Raw genomic sequence first — 2,644 nt, forward strand, 5'->3', positions numbered from 1 at the left:
TCTTTCATTTTAATTGGAGTTATGATTGTGACATCAATAAGGGGGTTGTTGATCACACTTACCAAGTTCTTCTATGCGATTTCTAGCAGCAAGTCATCTAATATCATAGTGATGGGTCTTGCACAAATAATGGGAATGTACTTCGTGTCATCTGTTCTACTGATGAGAATGAATATGCCCGAGTCTTATAGGACAATTATAACAGAAGTACTCGGCGAATTACAATTCCAGTTCTACCATCGCTGGTTTGATGTTATATTCCTTGTCAGTGCTTTAAGCAGCATTGGCTTCTTATATCTTGCTCATAAACAAGCACCTGAAAAACACACTGTCAGAGAGTTACATTTATCCAGTGCATTTACTTAGTTAAGAATCTGGTTCGATTTTCAGTTGATTTTTTTCTCGTTTCACACTAGAGTTTTGGTGATGCATAAACGCAATAGTGATGTCACAGATTAATGTTAGTATAGTGTAATATTATATTAAACATAGTTAGATAAATTTAAAACCAGTAATTCTTTATAAATTGTATTTCAAATATTAATAGACCGCACTCAAAACATGTGCATTATAATTTACTAAAATATTTTGTCCATAACAGTCATTACAGTTCATGACAAATTTTGAAATGTTTTACTTTATTTGCCATTTTGCGCTAACTGATAAATTATTGCCATATTTTACTGCTAGATGAACCGTGGTACCTTAAGTTAGTTACATCAACATAGTTATATAAGCATGGAGAGATTGCAAACGGTGAAGTTAAAACGGTTAGGTTTGCATGAATACCTATGCAGTTTACCACCTGCAATACTGGACTCATTATATGAACACCCTGCAACTTGTATGGCTGTATTTAGGTAAGTATTTTATAACTCTATGTTTGTATATTAAAGCTTTAGATTTGTACCCATGAATACTATTTAGATATGTCTATCTGCATCCTAACCTTGAGAACCATTTTTTATGTCGCACTTAAATTTTTATTTATCGTACTCGCAATAAATCAATCCTATTCCCTCTCACTTTAGGGAGCTCCCAGAGCTAGCCAAGTATTATATTATGCGAATATTGTTCGTGGAACAACCTATATCTAAAGCTGCTGTGTCTGCTTGGGTGAAAGTTAATGCTAAGCAGTAAGTATATTGAATATAAACAGTGACAGTGACAGTGGGTATGAGGTGTATGAATACACCATGTGTGTCTGGTGTGAGGTGTATGAAGCCACCATGTATAGCGTGCAACACCTGTGTATTAAACCCATGGTTTTCCACCCCGAGGATAAACATCAAAGTATCCTAACTGGACAGAGAGCATGAGGTGTATAAAACTACTGCCTTTATGTGCAATAAAAAATTAAACCTTTCTAACTTTAAACCTGGTTTTAACTAATCCAATGACGCCAAACCTGGTGTGGCAGGGTGGACAGGCTTATTAAATTTGTTATACTGCAATAATTAGTAAACATTTGCATTAAAAGTTAAGTTTGTTTCATACAAATGATATCTAACTATCCCTACCTCCCCTGCATTTTAAAAGTATAGCCCTAGCCCCTAATATAACTTTCCCGCTTGGTCCTGATTATACCTTTAAGTATGACAAACTGATAAAAAACTTAACCACCAGAGACCACAATGAAGCTGTGAAATCCATGTGCAGCTTACGGGTTTGGATGGAGAGTAATCTACAAGGTTCAGCTTCAACTGCCTTCATTATGAGCTCAATATTTAGAAGAAATCTACAAAAAGCACTTGTTGGCGGGTAAGTTTGTATGTAGACTTGCTGGGCTTATTTTGCTGGATACTATACACTGTATTATGATTTAGACTGATTAGATACTTAGTGTTAAAGTGACTTTCATTGGTAAATTACCAAGTTCTCTATTTATTATACATATGTACTGAGTGTTTATTTTGATAGACACCATACACAGTAATAGGGTTAGGAGCTTGGTGTTAAAAAAGCCAACCATACCTTTAACAGCTCGACAGTGGGCATGAATGATGTAACTTATTTATCCTTGCATGGCGGGGCAACAGTCATTATAACACGGGTGTTCTGTTTCATACACCTCATGCCTGCTTACAAGTTACCACATATGTAACTTATTTATCCTCGCATGGCGGGGCAACAACAGTCGTTATAACACGGGTGTTCTGTTTCATACACCTCATGCCTGCTTACAAGTTACCACATATGTAACTTATTTATCCTCGCATGTTGATGATGGGAAAACGACAGTCGTTTTAACAAAGCATTCTGTTTTATACACCTTGTGCCCGTTAAGTTATAATGTATAATGTATTGCTGACAATTTAGATTTATTCTAACGGACCAATGAGTTACAGCAACCATGAACAAGCTACATTTAATTCCTCTTCTATCCTCCAGTGGGGAGCCATGGTCAAGCACCGCACACCTTGGTCCTGATAAACATGGTAAAGACATTGAAAGCTTGGATAAATACGCAAGTGAAAGATGGGAGATGTTATTGCATTACTTAGTTGGATCAGAAACGAACTCAACCATAAGCCAAGACATCAAAGACCTGATTAACCAAGCTGGCTTGATGAAGTAAGTATCTTGCTACTGCTCATGTATAAGTTTGTATATAAACAATATATCAGTGGCTCATCTGGTATAA

At 36.1% G+C, this 2,644-nt stretch overlaps 2 protein-coding genes across 2 annotated transcripts in view; both read left to right on the plus strand.

Annotated features, from left to right (window-relative positions):
• LOC104266365 (Golgi pH regulator) overlaps positions 1-366 on the plus strand; it is a 1,160-nt gene extending 794 nt beyond the window's left edge. Inside the window, exon 2 of the mRNA XM_026837337.1 lies at positions 20-366. Within this exon, the coding sequence (XP_026693138.1) occupies positions 20-366 (347 nt within the window). The remainder of the gene's footprint in view (positions 1-19) is intronic.
• LOC100187369 (general transcription factor IIH subunit 4) overlaps positions 1-2,644 on the plus strand; it is a gene marked incomplete in the record, with an annotated part of 7,958 nt that overhangs the window by 1,100 nt on the left and 4,214 nt on the right. Inside the window, 4 exon segments of the mRNA XM_009862382.3 lie at positions 1-860; positions 1,032-1,136; positions 1,627-1,761; positions 2,392-2,574. Of these exon segments, the coding sequence (XP_009860684.1) occupies positions 739-860; positions 1,032-1,136; positions 1,627-1,761; positions 2,392-2,574 (545 nt within the window).

Source organism: Ciona intestinalis, chromosome 13 (assembly GCF_000224145.3).
Source record: "Ciona intestinalis chromosome 13, KH, whole genome shotgun sequence".
Taxonomy (NCBI): Eukaryota; Metazoa; Chordata; class Ascidiacea; order Phlebobranchia; family Cionidae; genus Ciona; species Ciona intestinalis.